The 23,465-nt window shown below is 41.6% G+C and overlaps 3 protein-coding genes across 3 annotated transcripts; 1 reads left to right on the top strand and 2 right to left on the bottom strand.

Moving 5' to 3' along the window:
• Window positions 1-150: 150 nt before the first annotated feature.
• On the bottom strand, window positions 151-4,923 carry cep57 (centrosomal protein 57). Its single transcript, XM_076100837.1, has 11 exons — window positions 4,678-4,923; window positions 4,152-4,332; window positions 3,657-3,857; window positions 3,454-3,575; window positions 3,196-3,324; window positions 2,801-2,878; window positions 2,506-2,601; window positions 1,919-1,999; window positions 1,589-1,824; window positions 1,365-1,509; window positions 151-1,259 (listed from the first exon to the last, which is right to left on the bottom strand). Exons 1-11 carry the CDS (start codon window positions 4,723-4,725, stop codon window positions 1,074-1,076), a joined length of 1,503 nt encoding a protein of 500 aa, XP_075956952.1. The 5' UTR covers window positions 4,726-4,923; the 3' UTR covers window positions 151-1,073.
• Window positions 4,924-5,137: 214 nt separating this feature from the next.
• mre11a (MRE11 homolog A, double strand break repair nuclease) lies at window positions 5,138-10,546 on the top strand. Its single transcript, XM_076100460.1, has 20 exons — window positions 5,138-5,224; window positions 5,869-5,928; window positions 6,058-6,190; window positions 6,314-6,474; window positions 6,565-6,652; window positions 6,772-6,913; window positions 7,042-7,156; window positions 7,262-7,447; window positions 7,540-7,711; window positions 7,815-7,895; window positions 7,979-8,108; window positions 8,202-8,302; window positions 8,419-8,589; window positions 8,676-8,735; window positions 8,819-8,990; window positions 9,146-9,232; window positions 9,405-9,448; window positions 9,561-9,622; window positions 9,802-9,895; window positions 10,111-10,546. Exons 2-20 carry the CDS (start codon window positions 5,909-5,911, stop codon window positions 10,147-10,149), a joined length of 2,058 nt encoding a protein of 685 aa, XP_075956575.1. The 5' UTR covers window positions 5,138-5,224; window positions 5,869-5,908; the 3' UTR covers window positions 10,150-10,546.
• Window positions 10,547-10,826: 280 nt separating this feature from the next.
• Window positions 10,827-19,743, bottom strand: tmprss4a (transmembrane serine protease 4a). Its single transcript, XM_076100587.1, has 13 exons — window positions 19,738-19,743; window positions 15,774-15,828; window positions 15,510-15,653; window positions 15,142-15,294; window positions 14,889-15,015; window positions 14,655-14,774; window positions 14,046-14,089; window positions 13,558-13,720; window positions 13,283-13,449; window positions 12,867-12,962; window positions 12,622-12,764; window positions 12,321-12,473; window positions 10,827-12,232 (listed from the first exon to the last, which is right to left on the bottom strand). Exons 1-13 carry the CDS (start codon window positions 19,741-19,743, stop codon window positions 12,221-12,223), a joined length of 1,383 nt encoding a protein of 460 aa, XP_075956702.1. The 3' UTR covers window positions 10,827-12,220.
• Window positions 19,744-23,465: the final 3,722 nt, after the last annotated feature.

The following is a 23,465-nucleotide window of genomic DNA, read 5'->3' on the forward strand; positions in this document are numbered from 1 at the left end:
GACGGTCCATGGTACCATCATCAATGGTAGATAAGAAAAGTCTGTCAAACATAGAGCCCAACAGCTCACACATGGTACAGAGTACAAGGGCACGGTGGATCACTGAATATCTTCTCACATAAAGCCAAAATACACAAAACAGCACTGTAGTCATATGCAAACACAAATACTTTATTCCTTAGGGAAATAGGTTAGTCAAAAAAATAACAAAATCCTACATATATTTGTAAAAATAATAAAAAAATGCAGATCATAACACACAACATATGCGTGCATATACACACATATTGAGAGTCTGCATTATGAAACATCAAGGGGGTTCAGTTTGTTTGAACCAAATACAGCACAGTGTATCTTAGGTCCTTCAGCACAACATTAGGCTCATCAAATGGTAGAAATATGTATTAAACAATTTCATCACTGCAGTTTCTTTAAACCACGGCTGCTGCATCCGATTCATGAATATGTAAGCTAAGTGTGAGAATCTGTAACTATCAAGCGACTCAGGAATGTTTTAGAACCAGGAGATTTTAGCTTCTGTATTTAAGGAAAAAAGAAAAAATCATTTTTATTTTATTTCATGAGACTCATAGAAGTCCAGGTTGTCCATTATTGTAAACATTGTTTCCATGCTCAGAAAACTACATGAAAAAATAAGATGACATTTTTTATTTCTTAAAAAAAAAATATATATATTTTCAAGTTTTTCTTCACTGTGTCATTAATTATATCGCTATGTTGTCACTCTGAACCCTCATGCCTCCGTCTGGAAAGGAGTTAAACAAAGTAAAGTCTAGGCAGAGGTTTGAAGCATTCTTAATACAGAACAATCATTTAGACTCTTTCTTTAAAATAATCCGAAAAGTCATTTGACAAGAAGACAACAAACTGACAAGATGCACTTTGGGTGGACTGGTAGAGAAAACTTAGGTCTTGTTTAGTCTGTTTAGATGTGTTACAAAAATTCCCAATGTACCATAGGTCATATATGTTCATGAACAGACAGCGGCTGTGTTGATCATGATATAGTGGCCATAGGTAGATAATGTGGTGTGTTCATGTCCTGGTGGGTTTCAGGTCCATAACGAGCTCTGCAGAGCCCTCATGTCCCTCAGCAGCCTCAGGTTCCCCCTGCTTCTCTCTCCTGGTTTAACTTTGACTGCTGCAGCAGAGCGACCTCTAGTGGACACTGTGGAAGTCACCCTCACCTCACTCCCACTGCTCCACCTGGAATTAGCTTCCTTTCTTAACTTCTTTATCTAGCGGAGAGATGAAGAAGAAAAAAAAAAAAAGGAGGGAAAACGAAATCTTACTTTTGCAATTTAGTTTTGTGTGAACTGAATTGTTAGTGTGTGAAAACCTACGTGTGTTTTGTGTTTGTAGAGTTTATTGATCTGTTCTCCTTTCCTCTCCATTTTCAGCAGCAGCCTCTCCTGCTCCCTCTGAAGTTCTTTTCTCTCCTGGTCTGACGCACTGGCCTCCACCTGCCTCCTCAACTCGTCCTGCTCCCTGCAACACAAACAGAGACTAAAATCCAACACGATTCTAATTCTCATTCCTTACAGAGCTCATACGCAACTACACTCACAAGCTCATGAGTCTCAGCTCCTCCTGTAGAGCTTGCAGCAGCTCGGACAGCTCCTCCCCGCTAGCGGAGGAGGAGGAAGAAGAGGAGCCGCCGCCTGAATGCCTGCGGCAACCCGTCTCATAGCTGTTTGCGTTGTTAGACAGGACGCGGCTGTTGCAGAGGTGTGGCTGGTGTCGCTTCAGGAGAGACAAAACTGACTGGACGTTTGCTCGGACCGAGTGGCTGCAGCCCACTGACTGAGAAAGAGATTTGAATAGAGAGACGGCGTTAGGAAAGTGCAGCATTGAATACATTTATTTATTGTTTCAGATGTACGTGTGCCCATCCTACCGTTCCAGCAACAAAAGGTACATCTCTGAGGCTCAGTCTATAGTGTGGCTGCGTGTAGGACGACTGCTGAGGTGACGATTTCTGGAAAGAGAAAACCAACATAAACAATAGTAAGATCCACAGGAGAATGTAGATTGGGGAGCATGAAGTAGACCTGCAGCTAAGGATTGTTTTTATTATCGGTTAATCTATCTAAAGTATTGATTCAATCATTTACTGTTCAAAATATATGAAATGATTCGTTTTTCTGTCCAACCGACTTTCAAAATATATTACTTTCACACCGACACTATTTGGAAAATTAAAGCGATTCTTATTAAAAAGTCTGGCGCTTTTTTGAGGAAATAAAAGCAGAGAAAATGCAACTTCCATCGTTCGTTCTTACCATCTTACAAATGTATCAAGATATTCGAATAAATTCCTTCCTACTTCATTCAATGTGACTTTAAGAGATGTACCAACACCGTAGAGAAGCACTCGACTTCAACCGCCTTGTCCCATTTGTTCAAAGATCTACTTCTAAAGAAGGAAAGAAGCATTCCCATACAGGAACAACAACTTTGAACAAACCCTGTGGAGTTCTTTACCTTTGAATAAGACTTCTTCTCTTTGGACTGTCTGCTGGACAGACAAGGAGACACTGACTGCAGCAGTATCCTATTGGTCTCCAAACCTGTCTGTAGCTGAGGAACACACACACACACACACACAAACAAAACATTATTTTCAAGAGAGTGCGCGGAAATTTCAAGATTTATATTTAGCATAAAGAATGCAGTATGTAAAACAATAGCATACGCTTCCTTTCAAGTATAGCAAGCATTACAACTGTCACTAGTGGTGGTTGAAGCTGAAGAGAAATACAAATGAAATCGTTGTTACCTGATTGGCCTTTTCCTGGACAAGCTTTCTCTGGTGCTCCTCTTCCTGTAGTTTCATCTCCAGCTCCCGAATCTTTATCTGACGTAATAAAACACATACAATCATCTTCACTGTGGTAGTAACAACAATAATAATAAGACAATTCATTTTTTTCCCTCTTGTAACTGCCCACTTAAAACATAAATATTCTTTTTAACACCATTCTGGCTAAGACAGACAACACGCACACATGTCATTTCTTAACTGATCTGAAGAACCAGAGCTAGATCAGTGTGTTTTGACTTACAGCATTTGGTTTGAGATCCTTTAGAACTAATCAATTTCTACCAAATTACAGGTAGTTTTACCAAAAATGGACTTTTCCCTCTCAGACTGGGCTGTGTCCTTGTCTGTACCTCAGCGTTGTTCTGCGTGCGTGTCAGCCTGAGATACTCCTGCTCCAGTCGCTCCAGCTTCTCCAGCTGGGCATGCTCAGACACTGCGTCAGACTGTTGATCAGCTGACCTGGCCGTCTCCATTGAAACCTGAAAGCATAGAGAACAATTAAGAAAGTTCTACAAATCTACTCACTCACACATTAGAGGCCTTCAACAAAAAGCATTGCATTAAAGCACGAGTGTTGAATGAATTCTACGGCCCTCAGGAGCACAAACCTGCTGTTTGAGCAGGCTGGTCCTGTCTGCCTTGGCACCGCGCAACATCCTCCTCATGTGATCCAGCTGTCGCTCCAGCTTCACACAGCGAGACTCTGCAGCAGCCAGGTGAGTGATCAACACTGGAGGACAATGAGACACCATGAGATATAAGGAATAGGAGGGGAAATAAACAAGATATAATATGATATTCATGCACCCACCTTGATTGCAGTTGGACTGTCCACTTATTTCTCTTTCTGGGTCTCTGTGATCCTGTGAGAGTCTCGGCGTGACTTTATCCCTCTGCAGATGTGTGTGTGATGCGTTTTTCCCCACAGTGTGCAGACTGCGCTCCGCATGTCCTTTCTCCAACTCCAACCTCCTGATCTTCTCCTGAAGGTTCCTCAGGGCAGATAAGATCTCTACACGTTGGGTGGATTGAGCATATTTAGGGCATGATTAAAGTCGTGGTGTAAAAAGATATGATTTTTAGGTTTGGATGGAAAAAACTGGAGGGTAGGCTCAGCTGGGAAGAGAGGGAGGATAGAGGATACTGTGAGAGAATGAATAGATGTCGGTGCAACTGAGACGTTCAAGTAGTGCGGCATCATGTTGCACATGCTGTTACCATGGAGCGCTGAAACACCACAATACCTGGAATGGAAACTTTGAAAAGGGAAAACAAAATACAATGAATGCATAAAGTAAAGAGTTACCTGCACTGCTGGTCTCTGGGAATGCCTTTCTGGGTGATGATGGGCGACAAGACTGATGTGAGCGTGTTTGGGGTGTGTGATGCAGAAGTGTGTTGATGAAGGGACGGTGAAGAGGATAGTCCGTATAAGATGAAAGGCTGCCAGATACTACTCCACTGGGTGCTGGCGGTGGACAGAGCTCCTGCAGAGAAACGGGGCTAAATGTTGACCAGCATCCTCAATATCTGGCGAATATTGACATCTACAGTACATGTTTAATATATGAGATAAAACCTTAGATTGCATGCTCTAGTTGACCTTAATGTTACAACATGAGGCTTGTGCAACATTGCTCAAGTCAAATATAACGTGAACACATCCAGGAGAAACTTCTCCAGGTCTGCAACATCAGCTGAACTGAGTTGTAGCAACTGCTACTAGGTAGCTTTCCGTATAGTCTAGCTATAGCTCTATAAAGCAGCTCTAACTCTCCATTTATAGTTAAATTATGCTCGATGTAATATTAGTAATGTGAAGTCAAAGCTACCTTCCTCCGCGTAGCATCAGCACAGGGTGTTTCTGACAGCGTCTCCATTGAAATGCAGCCAATCCAGTCTGCGTCGCTTGTGCTGAGAAGTAAATTATGCAAAGATATGTTAATGTAAGTTAAAAGTGAAATAACAGTCAAATCGTTTTTAATTCCTGATTGACAGCCTTGCTAGCTACGACTGTGGCTGCCACTGCTAATAAAACTAGGTCATGAAAAGAAAACATCACTTGACAAACCACACAATCCAGGGTTTCTGAGGGGTATGATTGATTTCTACACCAGACTAGCCCGCCTGACGCTGTTAAACTAACGTTCTGCTCGAGGCAGCCGGACCGGCGTGATCGTAGCCATAAAACAAACGTACACCGTTTTGCTTACCGGAAGTGTAGTTCTTCTTCCGCGATTATTCAGGAGTTTAGAACACTACTGTTTCATAATAAAACTATAATAACCATGATCCATCTGCGAGAGGCGGGGAGAGAGGGTTTGCAAGAGTTGCCGGGATTTTACTCGCATGTTTACAAGTTGTTGAACTCAAGAGGAGGTGGGTTAAGATTCTCCCACGTTGTAGTTATAGATGTATGGTTGTAGTTTATAGCATACAATACAAATAACGTTATTATCTAATGTACAATAGACATGTAGGTTAACGTTAGACACACCCGATTTGTAAGCTCTAAAGTTTAGTGCCTGTTAGCTAACGTTATCTCATTGATACATCTCACCTAACGTTAGCTAACGTTTCTAGCTAAAGTGAAAGCTAACGGTAGCTTAACCCATCCTGGCAGTAACTTAGATGTTGCTGTTAGCTACGACTTTACTAACGGATAATTAGCTAGCTAGCTAGCTAGCTATCACACAGTATAACGCAATGCTTTACGTCGTAACGTGTATTGTTCGGTGACCCACATGTTGTAAACATGGCTTTCTTTCAGAAACTCGTGATAAAAATATTATTTTTATTCTGCAATATTTCCCACGAATAGCTCATGGTCTGTTGATGAATTAATACTGTCTTTATCATTGTGACCTAGCTGATGTGTGGTATTTATATTCGCTCCTTACATATAAACATAATACTTGTACAAATGTGTTCCTTAGTCTCATAATTGAATGATTGTTTTTCCTCACGATAGCGTGTCTGAAATCTTTTTTAAGCAAGATGTTTTGGTCTAAATGCATTTTCAGACCACCCGTCAGGAGTGAGATCCCATTTCCATACATCATCATGTCCTCAGAGAACACCTTGTGAGTGTTTTTTAAATACCTGCAAAGCTTTTCTCAAATACATGTTTTATATCTAGATGATTTACAGTTAAATCTGGGTGCAAAACAATGTCATGTACGAGTTGTATTGTGTGCTGTGTTTTTTTCTAGGGATGATGAGGATACCTTCAAGATCCTGATCGCTACAGATATTCACCTCGGTTACCTCGAGAAGGATGCTATTCGTGGCAATGACTCTTACACCACACTCGATGAAATCCTGAAATGTGCCAAGACAAATCAGGTACGTACAAGTTGATGAATGTGTACGTGGATGACTCAACATGTCTCTGTCTGCTTGAATGGACGTAAGAAAGTGTACCTGCTCTAAATACCCACTGCTCTCTATTTGCTTGTTTGCTTGCAGGTAGATTTCATCCTGCTGGGTGGTGATTTGTTCCACGACAACAAGCCGTCACGCCGATGCCTCCACAGCTGCATCACCATGCTAAGACAATACTGCATGGGAAACACACCCATACAGTTCAACATCCTCAGTGACCAGACTGTCAACTTCAACACCACTCAGTCAGTTCTGCTGCGTTCGTGTGGTCATTTTACCAAAACATTGTCGTCTTGTTACATTAATGTCGTTTGATGTTTGTTGACGTGTTGTAGGTTCCCCTGGGTTAACTATCAGGATGAAAACCTGAACATCTCTATTCCTGCATTCAGCATTCATGGTAACCATGATGACCCAACTGGGGTGAGTTGTGAGTCCCGCATAAAAGAAATAATTGGACACAAGATCTTATTATCCAAGTATGTTCATGTGTGTGTCTGTCTGTTTTATTGTCACGGTTTCTTTTTTTTCCCCCCCTCAAGGCTGAAGGTTTGTGTGCGTTGGATCTGCTGAGTGCCTCTGGTCTTGTCAATCACTTTGGTCACTCCCAGTCAGTGGAGAGGATAGAAATTAGTCCCATCCTCATGCAGAAAGGCAGCACCAAGCTAGCCTTATTTGGTCTTGGTAAGAGTTTATTTGTATCACGGTGTACTATAAATACTCATTCCTAGAATATTCTTTGTCTGTGTTCCGCCAAGATTAGTAAACCGATTCATGTTTTGGTCTAACATATTTAATGCATTTGTGTTTAGGCTCTATCCCAGATGAGCGCTTGTACAGGATGTTTGTCAACAACCAGGTAACGATGCTTCGTCCCAAAGAAGACCAAGATGAGTGGTTTAACCTCTTCACCATCCACCAGAACAGGTGTGTGCATGTTTGTGGTTTCGGGATTCAAACCACTATATTTTCTCAATACACTTTGTGAATTGTTTTGAATTGTTGTCTTGTCTGCCTACGTGTCTTCTCTAGGAGTAAACACGGACCCACTAACTACATCCCTGAGCAGTTCCTGGATGAATTTCTCGACTTGGTGGTTTGGGGCCATGAGCACGAGTGTTTGATTGCGCCAACCAGAAATGAACAGCAGCTCTTCTATGTGACACAGCCTGGCAGCTCTGTAGCCACCTCCCTGTCCCTTGGAGAGGCGACCAAGAAGTACAAACAAATACACACATACTCACAATGGACAGTACTCTATATTCTTAAAGAGATAAAGTGGCCCAAACACTCTGTTTGTGTGGATATAGGCACATAGGGCTGCTGAGGGTGAAGGGTCGTAAGATGAACCTGCAAAAGATCCCCCTAAAGACGGTGCGTCAGTTCTTCATCCAAGATGTGGTGCTGGCTGACTACCAAGACCTCTTCACACCTGATACACCCCAGGTCACAAAGAAGGTGGAGAACTTGTGCTATGCAAAGGTAACACTTAAAAGTCACCAGCAAACTTCCATAGCTCATCTTACCATCCGTGTCCTCATCTGTCCTCTTATATCTGTGTCTTAATCTTCCGGTCATTCTGTAGGTCACAGAGATGTTGGAAGAAGCTGAAAGAGAAAGACTTGGATGTCCGCTCACCCCAGAAAAGCCTCTCATTCGCCTGAGGGTAAGATGGACACACTTGCAGCGTGTGCACACACCTTCCCATTCGCTCTGCAGTCAAATTCATCGTCTTCATTGCCTTCCCAGGTGGACTACAGTGGAGGCTTTGAGACGTTTAACACTTCTCGCTTCAGTCAGAAGTTTGTGGACCGCGTAGCCAACCCAAAAGACCTCATTCACTTTCTCAGACGCCGCGAGCAGAAGGAGGACATCAAGGGTCTGACTCACTAAATACACAGCTATGGATCTACAGTATACACCATTGGTTGATTTACAGCACTTGACATGTTTCAATCTTTGTGCTTTTTAGATGAGGTCAATTTGGACTACGGCAAACTGTTAAAAACCCCCGCAGTAGAGGGGCTGAGAGTGGAGGACCTGGTCAAACAGTACTTTGAGGCGACCGAACAGGTACTGCACACACAGATTTACATTCACACACTTACAGGGTTTCATAACACTTATCTACTGTTTCTGTTGAATTTTCTTTCTTATTTTTCTTAAAAAGTGTGTGCATATCTCCACAGACAGTGCAGCTGTCCCTTCTGACGGAGCAGGGCATGGGGAAGGCAATTCGGGAGTTTGTAGACAAAGATGAGAAAGACGCCATTGAGGAGCTGATCACTTACCAGTTAGAGAGGACACAGCGCCACCTCCAGGCCAGAGGAGTAACCACGGAGCAGGATATAGACGCTGAGGTAAAGGCTGGGGCTAGCATGGGAAGTAGGACAGAGGATGGTAATGTTGCACATCATTAAAAGAATGCATGCTTCTACACTTTCAGATCCGGCGATTCAGAGACTCCAAAAAGAACACAACCGAGGAAGAGAATGAAATCAAAGAAGTAAGTAATGATTGCACACAAGCCTTAAATGTTGTGTGGTCTGTTGTGTTACACTGTGTGCGCTTCATCTCTCCATCTCTCAGGCTATCAACAGAGCCAAAGCTCAACGTTTGGAGCGTGGCAATGAGCCTGCAGACTCTGATATATCCAATGAGCTGGCTTTGGACTCTGACGAAGGCTCGGCCCCGTTTTCTCCCCCCACACGAGGCCGAGGACGAGGAGGCAGGGGGCGGGGTGGCCGGGGAAGGGGGAGAGGTGAGTTATCATAGTATCTGTCACGAAGATGTAGTAAAAGTAGAGGTGCAGCGAGAGTACGACAGTGGTAAATAGTAGACGCACAGTATATATATATATGAAGATGTGCATTGCATCATAAATCCTTGTTCTGAGTTGTTCATCTGTCCACCCAGGTGCAACTGCCTCTGAACCAAAGCCAGCTGGTCGGGGCCGTTCCCAGAAATCCTCAGCAACAACCCAGAGCAGGAGCATTATGCAAGGTAGGAGAGTGTGACATTATGTGTGTGTGTGTGTGTGTGTGTGTGGAGATCTATAGACGCACAGTTAACGTTCTGTAGACAACACTTATGTGCCAGACTGTGGCATCACTTTAAATGTCTTCCTTGACTTCAACCTGTCTCTCTTCCCACTTCTTTATACCTCATTATTCAGCATTTCAAGCTCCATCCCAGAGATCATCCCGGACTGCAGATGAAGTAAGTCAAATGATGACACACACACACACACACACACACACACACACACACACCTACAATATGTAAACTGTACCTTCCGCTGAACTTGCTTTGCATCTCTATCCATCTCCAGGTGATCATTGATGACTCTGATGAAGATATGCCCGTAATGAAAGCTACCCGACCCCCTCCAAGGTATGTCTGTGTTCGGTCTACAATGTGGTGGTCCAGTACATTATGAAGAGAAAAACCTGCAGAGACACGCAGCTGTCCATGCTGGATTCATCCTCTCTGTGCCTTACTTTATATTTAAAATCTGTGACGCTTCTTTTGATCATTTGTTTTACCCTGGCTCCTTCCTTTGCTGACTACAGGACAGCATCGGCGTCATCGTCCTTCACCAAGTACAGCTCTCAGAGCCAGAGCCAGTCATCTAGAGGAGTTGCATTTGATGACAGTGATGATGAGGTAAAAAGAGATCGGAGAAAAAGATTTAAACCAATCTGAAGTCCTCATATCTTTTAGTATTACAATCTCGACAAAAATGTGTACCCCTACACTTAATCTCCCATGATCCATTTTATATTTGCTTGCCAAAAATGTATTTAACTCTACTTGATTATCTTAACAATGCGAATGTTGTAATCTCTTTTCCATCTCCTTTTCTTTTTTTTCTTGACCAGGACCCATTCAAAGGCCCCAGCCGTCGTTCAAGGAGATAACATAAGTGCTTCTATCATGTAACTCTTGTTAATGTTGTTGATTTCCCCAAAAATCTGTAAATGCTAATTAGCATGTGAGCTGCTGCTGCAACCTGTTCTGAAGGACTTTAAAGTGTATGTTCAATTTTCTCAGCACTCAGTCCTCCTGTTGTTGACAATAGATAATGAAGTTGATGAGCTACTGCTTGGTGTAAAACTGTCCAATCAATCTGTTTTGGTGAAGGATAAAGGCTTTAGGGGGCCATGGGGGACATGGCTTTCAGACAAGACACCACCTGAACCTTTCAACTGGTGCAGCACATGTGCTACTGTACGTCAACACTGATTCAAGTTGGGTTTTGTCATTGGCCTTTATAGCTCTCTGATATTCAGGAAATAAATGTTTTTTCATTCATAATCAACTGTCTCCTTATTTTTTAACATTGGGTGACGGTGGAAGAATCCGTCTTTCATACGCAATACCGTGTCGTTCTAAGTAATGTTCCTGAAATATGAGATAACGGTTGTCATTTGGATCATCTTTTGAGCGTAATTTATAAATTCTGTTCCCTGTTGTCACCTTTGTTAACTTTAAGGTTAGAGGATGTGTGCTTGGGAGGAGAGTAACACTGAATGGAACAAGGAGAGAGAGAGATCCAGTTTCCAGCACATACATTTGCAATTGTGTGACAAAACAATTGGCAAGTTACATAAGAATGTCTTTATTGTATTTACAACCTATTTACAGGTATATAAAAATCAACACAATGTACCATATATACAGTCAAATGTTATCAGCCACCGTGGCATGCACCAAATCTGGAAAGAAATGCCGTTTCTGTGTGTGTATATATATATATATATATATATAGTAATTAAACAACGTATATACTAGTTTTTAAATTCAGAGGGGCCAATTTAAACTAATTGTGTAGATCTCCATAGACTAGAGAATTATATATAAACCAGAAACACAGGTAGATGTATCCTTTTACTTTGCTACAAATGGAACGATTAAAATCAAGAAATAAAACGGGTTTTGCCTGAGTGTGCACATTTTTACAAATTAACATAATATAATCTCTGTTGCTCACAGTCAAACTTTAGGAAATAATATTTATTTGCATTTTAATTTCTTTTAGTTGTGATAGGAAAACCTCTGTAAACACCACCCTGAATATTCTGGCCGTGGTGCGAGTTGGCACTTTGAAACTCATTGTGGAGGCACTATGAGAACAGAACAGTGTGTATTGAGTTTTAGTCTTCAGTGCATTATTAGACTTTAATCAGCTGTACATACAGTAAGGTCAAGTAATTCTCACGTTCCACTTAAAGTGCTCATTTAAATAAATTTGTTGTGGGAAGTGAGCACAACATTTGTGTTGAATAAAAAGGTAAATGTTCCCTGTGATCAGGTAACACGTCAGATCAACTGAATCAGCACCATACATGCCTTAAACTCCTGGACTTTGAATTACTTTTATTGGGGATATTAACCTGAGGCTTCACACTGACATTAGCATAGCACAGCTTTACCCCGTCTATCACCTTTCCTATCAGCAGTTTACGGTATGAACACATTGCACACCTAAAATCATAGCACATAGTAATAAAGTACATCATGGTTAAGGTCTGCCAGTCTGGTAAGCTCCAAAATCTTCCCAGTCGAAACAGGTTGTGCACTTATTACCAAGTCCTCACTTTAATACCAATGACTATTTTCTTAAATATTGCCCTAATCAGTGAATTGGGTCTGTCAAATTAAAACATTGTAAAAGCTTAAACCATCCCAGACCAGCCAGTGACACATGACATAAATAATCTCCCCTGAGATAAAAACCTGAAATGGCACAAACGCCTGAAATAAGTTTTGTAAAGTGTGTGTGTGTGTGTGTGTGTGTTCTTGCATATGGCTGTGTTTAAAATATATTCTGTGTTGCTGCTGAGATTGATCTTAAACTTCCCCTCTCTACTTCTGTCTCCCCATCTTCAGTCAGCCACACTGAATTAAAAGCTTTCTGTTAGTTTCACGGGCTGTCCAAGGTAGACCAGACTGGAGTCTCGAGGTGGCTGCTCTTCACGATGGAGGACCTCAGGGGTTTTTCTGGAGGGATGAAGTTAAAATTATCAGGGCGGGTTTTGAATGTATTGCAGTCCTCGTATTTTTGTATGTATCATATTGTATTCTGTACCTCAATGACTGTGTGAATCCAGTTCAACATCTCTTCAACGTTGGAGTAAACACCTGGCCTTTTCTTCCGAGCACAGCCAACGCCCCAGCTCACCACTCCAACCAGATGCCATTTAGAGGAGGTGAAGTACACCAAAGGACCCCCACTGTCCCCCTGGGAGTCATAACAGCACAATAACATATTTATAACATCTGAATATCCAAACCATTTGCGAGAAGAGAACATCAATGTTGCACCATTTTACAAACTACAACTAATTATTTCATTTGCAGTCTTAATCTGGATTTAAGTGGACTGTTACCTGGCAGGCATCCACTCCCCCCTCCAGTAAACCAGCACAGAGCATCCTCTGGGTTATGAAATCACCATACACTGTGGGGCTGGAACACTTAGCGTGGTCTATCAGAGGGATCCTGGCCTTCTGAAGCGAAGGAGAGACTTTACCTGAAGGGACAAGGATGCAACACTCAGTGATAGAGGTAACTTCTACTTTTGTTCACAAGGTGACAGTTGATGATGACGAGGGGTAGTGTGTAGGTTTCTCACCGTTTTCCTCTAGGTATCCCCAGCCAGTCACAATCATGGAGGCCGGGGGAAGAAGGCCAAAGGCTTTAGGAGGTAGACAAACCGGCTTGCGGCCATCTGAAGGACAGGTACAGGGCATTCATTATGAACATTTTAGCCTTCTTATTATTTTGCTTTTGTCACAGCTTTGGCAAATTAATGGTACAGTTAAAGTTAGACTGTTGATCACACTGCCCGAGTTTGATTCAGAGTAAAGAGCGTGCCGTTTGACGTACACACCACAAGAGGGCAATAGAGTAAAGCCCACGTACTCCTCACTCCCCCTTCTCAGAACTGTTCAGGTTTAAATTTCAACTACAGTCTCCACAAGGTCAGTTAAACCGCATACTAATACACATACCAATCCATGTTTTTATGGAGTAACAAATAAAACTAACCTCCCACTGTGATTGGGCTGCTGAGTCTCATCAGTGCAATGTCGTAGTCGTTTCGTGCTGGGTCATAGTCTCCATTCATTATGATCCTGTCCACATAGGAACCTCCAAGTGTGCCCATGTATGTCTTGCCTGACACCACTCTCCAGCGACTCACCTCCTTTTTACTACTGCAAGGCCCAACGGAAGAGAGTGGGGAGGAGGTGTGAGCATGAGTTCATGATGTTTACCACAAAAGGATATTCATTGGAAATGGTATTTATGGAAACTACACTCACCTGGTAAAGCAGTGGGCGGCAGTGACGACCCAAAGCGGTGACACCAGTGTGCCTCCACATGTGTGATGGCCCCCCTGTTGCAGGCTAACCTGCCAGGGCCAGTTCGTAATGTCAGCATCTGCACCCCCGACAATGCGGCCCCCAGGGCCCGCCTCTCCACAGTCTGATGAACAAAGTTATCTTGTTAAGATCATTGCATTTACTGTGGTCCATTTCAATCTAACTTGTATTGCATGTTTTTTTTTTTTATCCATCTAGATCCTTCTATTCGAACAGTAAAGGTCAGGTAAGATAAGGTGTTTCCCTGTCCTCAACTTAAAAAAAAAAAAAAACATCTCATGTTGCTAAGGAGTTTTGCTGCTAGACGAGTATGGGCCTGTTAGTGTAAAACTGGTCCTACAACTGTCATCTCCACCCACTAACCACGACTCTTACTCTGCTAAAAAGTTAGTGACGGTGGTTGTTTTTTTCAAAAAATAAAAACGCACCTGAACATGTTAAAGATACCACAGATCCAGATCTGCATACACTGCTGTTGGGGAAACAAAATGCATTCACCAAATATTTAGAGTTGCACATGGCGCCACAAATAGCGACTCAAAAATTAGCCAAACAGACAAAATACACAGTCAAATGTTGACCAAAATTCACCCATGCTGAACTTTGTCTCTGTTTCTCTTCTGCTTTGTTTGAGTAAACTACCTATCTTTTTGTTCACTTGCATAAGAGATGAGAAAGAGAGAACAAAAACTGTGGGATTGTTTTGTCTTTTAGGAACAGAAACTGTGAGAACAGACATCAGCGAGAAGAGAAATGAAGGGGGAGAGCAAGAGCAAAAAGCTGAACAGGGAAAGAGAATTTTTCAAACACAGGAAGAGGGAAGTGCATATTGCTTTTATTTTCAAGACAACAGACACTTTTTAGTTCAGATGGGAATCAGCTCTCTGTCAACAGCTGTGTCTTTGTCTCTCTTGACATGAAAGTAATGTCAACAGCAACAGCACACAGAGTTTCCTGAGCAGCACTGATATTTTAGATGACTTCAGGTCTGATGTCAACAGTGATTTTTCCTATTTCATGACAGATGCCTTACTCACTGGTCTATGGTAGCCTGATGTATGGGTTTGTTCGTGGTACCAGGCCTGATAGCTGTGAATGGTCCTTTTTTCAGGGAAGACGTCAAGGTGTCCACTGGGACACTGGCGCTACGAGGTTCACTGTTTAGACAGAAGGGGGAGGGGTGTAAGACTTGATTTCAGGTCAAATAACACATTAAATTAGCGAGACAAACTTTGCAATGGAAGCAATCTGATATTCATGTGTAAACTCACTTTGTGTAGCCTAGTTGTTTGCATGCTTTCTCTGTGTACTGCTTGCTCCAGTTGTCGCTACACACACTCCGCCAGCCTTGGCCGCGACTGTACACCTGCAGGACCCGCTGCCCTGTCATGAGACGCACTGCAGGGAGAAATGGAACAAAAAGGGAGATTAATTATTATTTTATTTTTTTATTATTTATTTTTTTTCAAGCGTTGTTTTTGTGTCCGTGATGACAAAGCGACAGAGTCAGGTGTTTTCTTTTACCTGGAAAGGTAGTGTTGGCGGTATATCTTGCCAAACATGTAATTTCATCCTCTCCTCCAGAGCAGTCATCTTTCCCGTCACAGGCTTTGTCTAATGGGATGAACTTCACGGAACTCTTGCAGAAGAAATATTTGCTGTCAATCAGCTGCTTTACTGGAGGGAAACAGAGAGGCACATTGTGAAGGGAAGGGCAGAACAAAGACACTGAATTCTGTCATGAATTTTACACCTTTGCTAAACATGTTTCTCTAGTATCCAAACAGTGAAAGCTGATGGAAATATGAGGGAAGGGCCTGTTGGGCCTGCCATTTTGTGGTGTTTGCGTTTGTCCGTCGTGGAAGAAACTACTTTCAAGAATTGGGACTCACTGAAGTATGCTGCAGTGACCAGTATGCCCAGTAAGACCACAACTGCCAGGACAGTAAGCAACACTTTCTTTCTCTTAGACGCCTTCTCTTTCGGAGTCTTTGGAGCTGTCATGGGCGTTCTGTGGCGGCCTGGCCGTGGAACCACTGAGAAGAAAAAAGATACATAAGGGAGGAAATGATAGAAAAAAAGGGGATGATATTCATAAAGCAACATATATATATATATATATAATTACATGAAGCCAACCCCAAACGACAGCTTACCTGCCTGGCTGGGATTCAGTGGTCTAGTGCTTTCCTCAGGCACCTGGGTGATCGTCTGTGGAAGGAATATCAAGGATACATAAGACAAGGTTAGCACAGGTGTCGAAACAAAACATTGCGTGGCTTGAGAGAAAATATACAGTGTGTGTATTTCTAGGTGGAGGTGATCCATTGATTTCCATGTAATTATCCAAGCGCATGATCTGTTTGGATGGGCCTTTTGTGTTTATTTCCAGGTGAAAACACATGTGAGAATAAGTTGCATCTACATCCACAGTACTACAAAACACAAAAACGTGAGTCATGGGTGAAACAGGTGTATAATACAATGCATATTCAGGTGAGGAGCCACAAAAGGATTACCAACATGGAACATAGTGTGCCACAGACCGTCGCTCCACAGGCAGTTCCCGTAATCTGTTATTGGACAGACTCCTCCACCCCACCATGAAATTAATAGAGTCTGACTGTACAATATTGTGAGGGCGTAGTGTGGCAGCGTCTATTGGGACCTCATGTGTGTCTTCCATTCATATGCAGCTGATATTGTGGAGACAGAACACATTGTAATGTTGCAAGGTGGTGTAGCCACAGGAGCCAGGTTAAAGCCTCATGCTACTGTATCCTCCAGGAAGATATCAGCAGCATCACAGTTGCATTATTGCATGTACATTGTATGTGTGTAGGCAAAATTACAATTGTTAAAAACCACAGGAAATATCTGGCTCTCAAGCCGCTAAATGCTTCTGTTCACCAGTAAGTGGCCAACTGTGTCTGTCTGCTGTCTGGTGCAAACAAACGTTTATGATACATACAAGTAAATGCGTAAATGCAATCACCAGAATAAAAAAAACAAAACGAATAAACGAACTACACGGTCGCATGACCTCAACGTCACTAAATCAAAGCAAACTAGTGTTTGGCGTTTTGTAGTCTAATTTACTCACTTGTAAGCAACAGCCTTTTTTTAAAGACACGTAAACAGCTTCACAATTCACGACTGGGATATTTACCTGCGTATTTCATGTCCGACAACAAAACTTCAAAATCTCGTGTTAACCTCATTCCACGCAACAAAAAACAATTGACTTCGAGACGCGACCCGGAAATGCAAAAAAATGCAAACGTTAATTTCTGGGGTTTAGGACTCGTTCCTGCTGCAATTTATAAAGCTTGGTAAAGCCAAGGGGAGCTATTTATCACTTCGAGCAACTCCTTTCACATTGTTTCACATTGTCATTTAGGACATTTTATTTTGAAAAACAGCATTTATAGCCTTTAGATTGTAATGAGTAATGTAATATGAACTAATTTGGTTTCTTAGTTTCTTTTTTTCCATTTTCAATGAGGTACGGGTATTGTGTTTTTGCATTTTCAAGTTACTTGATATCACATTATATTTCATGACTCCACCTGTGGATAAAGCTGAATACTCTGAGGAGGGCTCACTGGATTATGGGATATTGAGTACAAGTGTCCAGCAGCTGCATCGTCCAATTTCACGCTAAAGAGGGCTGTTAGTGTTTTCTCTTGTGTGTGAATTTGGACACAACTAGTGAGTGAATCCCTACTAGCTCGGACAGATCGTTTACAATTGTAAAGGGAAAAAAGGATCGACTCAATATTGGCTGTGACACATTCTCAAATAACCCACTGTAAAGGGCCACTGAAATTATTTAACCTGAACCCATGTTCTGGTCCTCTGAGGTCCTCTGTGTAGTGGCTCTTTCACTTTTTGTGTGTTACTCTCAGTGCATCTCCTGTAGTCGGTATAGTGCATATAGCTAAACATCACTATGGCTGCTGACTGGCCTATTTGGAGGATTTCAGCAGATGGTATAAAGTAACTAACTGATGGTTTGAGGAGCACTTGTCGTCTACCTGCTGTTCTTCCCTTGTCTTGTCTGCCCAGCTTTTCATTCACTGTTTGTAGTACACACACATTTACAGTATACAGTATATGTCAGACAATACTTTGTTTGGGATTTAGTGCAGAATCTTTGATGACTAGACTAAATGAGGAAATGCTAGAACCACAGCTAAACAAAACAGCTAACAGGGAACACTGTTATACTATTCTATAGTTTTCACTTCTGTTTTAAAGTATTGGGTACATTTCCTAATTTGCAAATGTATTTACCACCAGGCTCATTCTACTAGTTAGGCCTACCTCATTTAAATAATAACTTTGATGCAAGAGAAGTTTTGAAATCTCATCTCTGTTTCATGTCCACAGTCTGCTCTCGTCAGTCAAATGTAAAGAACAAGCAAAGTATATAGACTCTCTACAGAGAGGTCAGGGTTTTTTTTTTTTCATCGGGGAGCTTATTTTATCAGGCTATGAGTCAGCTGTGCTGGCTGAGACTGGTTTGGTGAGAAACTACCTGAGACACTCTTATATAAGACATTTCAACTGGTCATGTCCAACTGAAAACATTAAAGCTGCATACGTCAAAGACCCAGACACTCTGTTCTTTATTGTACATGTTGTGACGTCCAATCTCCCTCAAAGTTCTTGAAACAAGGAATGTTTCGCTTGTGTGCATTAACCCCTGCAGCACTTTGGTATGCAACATAAGAGTTGTACTCAATAATCTTAAAAATGCTATTTGGTGTCATATATTTAGTTTAAAGTCAGATACGTTTCACTTTATGGAACAGGATGTAATGTGATCCTGACATACCTTCTCTTCACATTTTCCCCAAATGTTTGAAAATTCACCCTTATTTTTGAAAGTTTTTTGTAAGTAAAGTTCAGAGTTTTGGCCTCACACTGATGCCACACACACAGTACAGCATGGAGCTTAAAAAAAAAAATCGAAATTAAAAAAACCTGCACTATAGTGAGCCCTCTATGTAAACTAAACGCTTGATTTTAACATAGGCCGGTTAATAGACACCCTCAAAAGAATCATAAACACTCATCACTGATACCAGAAATCTCAATATAAAAACCAGCTTATCATTCCCTGATGAACTGAATCAGCGAGAGAGCATTAAAGGCGAGATGAATAACACAGCACAAAACAGTGGGAGGTCCGCCTGCCTGGGAAACCAGAAAGGTAGCTAAAGAGTCATGTTGCCAAGAGTGAACAAACACATACCTGAAAATGCAAGTTCTGTTTTGTCATACCATGACATATAAGTGCCTTCTGGAAAGCTTAAATGTCATAATTTGTACTATGACTAACACAAGCGGTTTCAGGAGCCAGAGCAGTATTTCAAATCAATCAGATAGCTAAGCATTACTATATCCCACGACTTACTTCGGCATTAACACCTGATGTGCTCCATTGAAAAAGTATAACTGTGGTCAGACTGAACAGATTAAAGCTTTAACATGTTTTCCCCTTTCTACTTCTCTGCCTTGTTGGATTATGTTCCTCTGAACTGACACGTTCACAAAGAGCTTTTGAGAAGCTATACGCGTGCCATGTTGTACGAGCTTTAATCAAAAGTCAGAGATCAGTGCAGTCCGCACGTTTAGCCGACTTGATGACTTTTTGACTCACAACTTTATTGTCCTCCTACAGATGTTCCTTTCCACTGCACTGTACATGTTATTTAGAGGCACAGACAAGCACACATGTACCTTTTATAAGGGCAGAAGTGAACACCTTATTTAGTGTTGAGCAGGATTTACTCACTAACACACAAGAAGGCCCATACATATACGCTCATTCACATAATGAGATGGCTGGTGCACACATACATTCTGAAAAAGGTGTAAAAAAATGTTATTTTACCTGTAAAACAGGTAAAATAAACTCACAACTGCTAGATATAATATAGAATAGATATAATGAGAATCAGCTGTGTCAATATGAACCAACATGTTCCTTACTGCACCAGAAGCTGCAGCTGATCACACACCTGTGATACGATACCATATCAAGCACGTGGGCAAATATTCAAATGGACCCTTCCAGTGCAAAACAATGATTCTACTTCCAGTTGCACTCACCCGCATGATGTAGCTGTCCTTTTTGTCTTTTCTGACAGAGCACAGAGTAAAAATCACTGCCCTCCTTCAATGGCGGTGGGACTCCCCAGTAACTCACTCTCCCCTGGATGTCCTTCGTCCTCTTCCTCTCACCCTATCCACCCTCTCGCTCCACTGGCTTCAACTATAAAACCTGGTTTCTCTCTCTCTCTCTCTCTCTCTCTCTCTCCCACACCCTTTTCTTTCTACAGCAGTGTAACTAAATCCGGCTTGAAGGGTGCCTGACTTGCCCCTCTTTGAGACCCCAAGGAAGTATTAGAGAAGGCTTGTTTGTAGCCCTGTGTTCCGACACTACGCAGATTCAGAGAGAGCTGTTTTTGAATGACCGAGCCCTGCTGACAAAACAAAACAAAACTGAAGTAATCCAGGTAACCTGAAACTTGAACCCTCCTCTCTCTGTCACTGTCTCTCCTCCCACTCCAAAGGTTTAAACCCTCTGGACATAAAGCACACCATCTCTTTTTTTTGCCCCGCTTTTGTGTCCTTTACTCCTTAGCTCCCCTCCAGTGGCTCTTTGCCTCTCAAATTTTACCTAAACATACACCAACACAGCCATGTGTCTGCACAGATACAAATACATGCAAAAAAACAAGACGTGGCACAGCGTCTCACTTATATGCATACTTACAAACTCAGACACAACATGACGTTAACAGTGGTTTGATGTGTGTACAGTAACATGCCCTGAGGCTGAGGTGTGTTTCTCTTCTCGCCTGTTTTGTTTTTGTTTTGACAGTCTAATGAGAAGTCGGTTGGTATCAGTCAAGAGTTCCTGACAACAAATTGTGACTCATGCCACGTTACACAGCATTATCGGAACAGGAATATGACAAATACACTCCGTGACAAGAGCCATGCAGCTGTGAGGCTGTAGGTACAGGAGGCAAACATGGTGCCATGACAGTGCTAACGTGCTGACTTTTCCGCAGGAATGATTGAGTGTTTAGAGTGTTCTGAGTTACTGCAATTCATCATGAGTCTTGACCAGACAGACCAACAGAAAATTTCGAATTGAAAAGAATATATTGAAATATGCCTTTCATCTATGCAGAAGTCAAAGTTATGAGAAAACGGAATTAAACATGTCAGAAAAGTTCTTTCTCTAGGTTACTGTAATGAACCCATATAATAAATACAGCAGCACATTGCTGTCCTATTTGTCACTGAAGTGTTAAATTACCTCTGGAGGATGCAGTCAAAGGTCAATAGGTCAGTGCTTCTAAAAATGACGCCACTGTGAATGTTATGGGACACTGAGCATAGACAACTGAGGGGAAAAAGCGCTTGATTGGGAGTGTGAGAGACTGAGGTTGGCTGAACAGAAGGAGCCACTGTTTGAAACAGAAGCTGATTGTGTCGCTGTACCTGAACTATTAATGTAATGAATCTTACAGCTGACCCTCAACCTGTCCTCACTCATAAAACTTGGACGATGGACTCAGTTGTTGTCTCAGAGTATACGTATGCGGAAATAGATAGAGAGATGGATGTATAAATGAGGGTAGGTACATACAGATAGAGCTATCTGAGGGGATCAGTTTGAAGCTAACGACCTCTGAACGTTCTCCACACAAGGTCTCTTTCAGTCAATAACCTCGGTTAACCTTGTTGATAATCAGGTTGCCATAAAGTTGCCGGAACATTTAGAGGCTCCACCTTGGTGTTACATTTGGTGCATGACCTCTTTTTGTGTGTTTGCCTGACTGGACCTAGTTAAAGTCAATACAGTGTCATGTAGATACCAGTTTATAAATTGGTGGGCCACAATAAAATCATCTGTATGTACGGTAAATCTCTCATTTTCCATTCCCTCAAATATGGCACATTTCCCACAGAGTTTACACTGCAAATCCAATGAATATTGTGCAGTAACGATGTTTATCCTGTCTGACAGTCCGACATGATTGAACAGTGGCTGACAAGATGTTTGCACAAGTTATAAAGGAGAAGATGAGATTCAATTCAGGGATCTAATAAATCTATTGTGCGCTCTTGTTTGACTCTGGGCTTTTATTGTTCTACTGAGTCAAGCTGCTTCATTTTGTTCATAATCACATCAGCTCTCACGGCACGACAGCCAAACACACAGTCCATTTCATCCTAGTGAAGGTTATTCTTTCGTTAGTCTCCATTACTTTGTCAGTTAAACCACCTGTTGCTGTTAAAATGTTTCTTTGTTCTTTTTAAACTGAGCTCAAGGGCAGCTAAGTAGACTGCTCCTGAACAGTTTATAATCCGGATGGATTACATATTAACAGATCTATTTGGACTATCGCTGTGATTTCTGCCTTCACAATATGATTATGATGTGCCGACTTAGGGAACTGAAGTTAAAATCATTCCATTCTATTACTTATTCTCTAACAGCATCTTTGGAAAATGTTGGAACCATTTCATTTCTCATTGACTTGCAAACAATGTGCCAACAGATTCAAATTATGTGCAAACTTCTCAGAAACCTAAGCAGGGAGCTTTTGAAACATTACTTTGAAGCATTTCATTTAATTTTAAGATCAATTTTGAACGAAGCAAAAACATCATGAACATAGAAAAACATCTGTCGTCCAATTGAAATACAAATACAGTCTCTTACAAGCAAAACATATTCTTAAGTCGTACTAAGTCGTGCTGCTGAATAACATGAATTTAAAATCGGGATCTTTCCTTTAAAGCGTTATGTCTGATAAGGATGATCATCGTTCTTTTTTGAGTTGGCTGAGTTTGTATGCACCACCACATACAGTATATCAAAATCACTACTCTGACAGCATGGCATTCATTCTTCAATTCTCCCACAGAATGATTTTGTTGCTGGAGAATTGCAATACAAACACATTAGTTATAATGTAGCTATGACAGAAAAAAAACACCATAACAACACACACAGACATCATTCCTCCCACCACTGTACTCTTCCTCACCTGTGAAGTAGCTGTCACTCCTTGTCAGAAAAGCATCTGAAGATTAGTGAGCTGGAGAAAAGTGTTCTAGATGTCTGAAAATTCTGCATTTTACTCAGAGGAGTTTCTCGAACGACCTTTATTGCTTAAACAGGGAACACCCTTCTGAATTCCTTCATCCCACCTCTCTGCCCTCCACTTCCACGGCAAACAGCTTGTCTCTCTCTCTCTCTCTCTCTCTCTCTCTCTCTCTCTCTCTCTTTCACAAACACACATGCATACAACCTCAACTTCCCATCAAAGCCATTACACCCCCATCTCCCTATCAGACGAAGCACCCAAAGCCTCTTTTGTCCACACAGGTGTGCATTTTGTGTAACTTAATACTAAGCCGAAGAAATGTTAGAGGAAGTGCAGCTTAAAAGAAATAACTAGTTAATAATTAACACGTTCCCAGCATGTTCCCTGGACTCTCAACAAAGTATGTTTTCCCAGTCTCATCTGGGAGAACCACGTTTCTTTTTAAAAACTGGATGTGGTATAGATGAGTATAGATATGGAAAATGGGAAATATAAATGACATTTTCTGGATATAGGACAAAAGAAAGTGAAGGGAAAACAAACATGAATTGAGTGGATAAAAAAAAGGGACATGAAAGCTCCACCAGGAATACACAATTTCTCTCCAAAACTGTATACATTCACTAAATATTACAAAAATATATTATCTTAGGCATTCAAAATGCAACTTAAGGCTAAAATAAACCAACACAAATCCCGTGTTCAAAG

Source organism: Anarhichas minor, unplaced genomic scaffold (genome assembly GCF_050575085.1).
Source record: "Anarhichas minor isolate MPS153535 unplaced genomic scaffold, ASM5057508v1 ptg000026l, whole genome shotgun sequence".
Lineage (NCBI taxonomy): Eukaryota > Metazoa > Chordata > Actinopteri > Perciformes > Anarhichadidae > Anarhichas > Anarhichas minor.